The 1294-nt window shown below is 62.0% G+C and overlaps 1 protein-coding gene across 1 annotated transcript; it reads right to left on the reverse strand.

Moving 5' to 3' along the window:
* Nucleotides 1-214: 214 nt before the first annotated feature.
* Nucleotides 215-648, reverse strand: LOC136526448 (uncharacterized). The gene is made up of 2 exons (XM_066519113.1): nt 559-648; nt 215-448 (listed from the first exon to the last, which is right to left on the reverse strand). Exons 1-2 carry the CDS (start codon nt 646-648, stop codon nt 215-217), a joined length of 324 nt encoding a protein of 107 aa, XP_066375210.1.
* Nucleotides 649-1294: the final 646 nt, after the last annotated feature.

A 1294-nucleotide genomic window follows, 5' to 3' on the forward strand; every position in this document is an offset into this window, starting at 1 on the left:
AGGGCGGCGGTGGACGTCGGCAAGGCAGGGCGAGGCCGGCGGTGGAGGGGGCAAGGCAGGGTGAGGCTGAGGCCGCCGGTGGAGACAAAGGCTAGGACGGCGGTGGAGGGCGTGGCGGCTCGGCGCTGTAGCCAACCAACGGGCAACAGCGCGAGGGCACGGCGGCGCGGTGCGGGCTCGGGCGAGGGAGCGGAGGCAGCGGTGCGGCGCGGGCTCAGCCGTCGGAGTAGCAGCGGCTCGGGCAGGCAGAGCTGCAGCGGCTCGGACAGGCCCGGCGCGGCGCGGGCTCGGCGTGGGCGGGCGCGGCGCGGCCTTGGGTGGGCGCGGCGGGCGCGGGCGGGCGGGTGGCGCGGCGTGGCGCGCGCGGCGCGGGGCGGGCGCGGGCGCTGTCGGGCGCGAGCGGGCGGGCGGACGCGGGCGTGGGCACTGCGGCGGCGGCGGGGGCTGGCTAGGGCAAGGAGATGGGAAAGAAGGCTCGGTAGATATTTAGGCCGAGCTCGGCGCCAGAGTGAATGGCGCCGAGCTCGGCGCCAGAGTGGATGGCGCCGAGCCCCTTACAGGCCGTTTGCCCGTGCCCACGACCTCGGCGCCAGTCACCGTGGCGCCGAGCTCGGCGCCACTCACTCTGGCGCTGAGCGAAGGGTCCATTTCTGAAATTCTTTCCGCTAGGGGTCTATTTGAGAGAAACTTTCGAAAAAATGGCCAAATAGTAAAAAATTCGGGCAATACTACAGCAGCAAGTTGCAGCACCGGCCGCCGCCAGTGACGTTTCAGTCGCTGTCAAAATTTGTCTCCTAATCAGTGGCAACTATTGCTCTGGCGTGCAACTTAAGCTCGCTGCGTGCCCTTCCTTCCTGCTGACCGCCAACGGTGCTGCCAGAGCTGTGCGGATGATGAAAGCAACCGGCAACGACAGCAGCGTGCTCCCTCCCTGCTTCGCTTTGGAATCGTGTGTTGCGTGCACGGAGAAAGGAATCCGAATCCAGTCGATCTGTCTGTCATCTGTGCATTGTTGGTGTTCAGACCCCCGAGACCGTGGACCTGCCCCGCTGGACTGTTCTCTATCCTTGAGGCGATTACGATCGATCGCCTGATGATCTGCGTTGTCAGATAAGGGCATGTTTAGATGCCGAAAATTTTGGCAAAATGACACTGTAGCAGTTTTCATTGTTATTTGACAATTAGTGTCCAATCATAGTCTAATTAGGCTTAAAAGATTCGTCTCGTGGATTTCGTCTAAACTGTGTAATTAGTTTTAGTTTTATTTATATTTAATACTTTATGCATGCGTCCA

This window comes from Miscanthus floridulus, chromosome 19 (assembly GCF_019320115.1).
Source record: "Miscanthus floridulus cultivar M001 chromosome 19, ASM1932011v1, whole genome shotgun sequence".
Classification (NCBI taxonomy): domain Eukaryota; kingdom Viridiplantae; phylum Streptophyta; class Magnoliopsida; order Poales; family Poaceae; genus Miscanthus; species Miscanthus floridulus.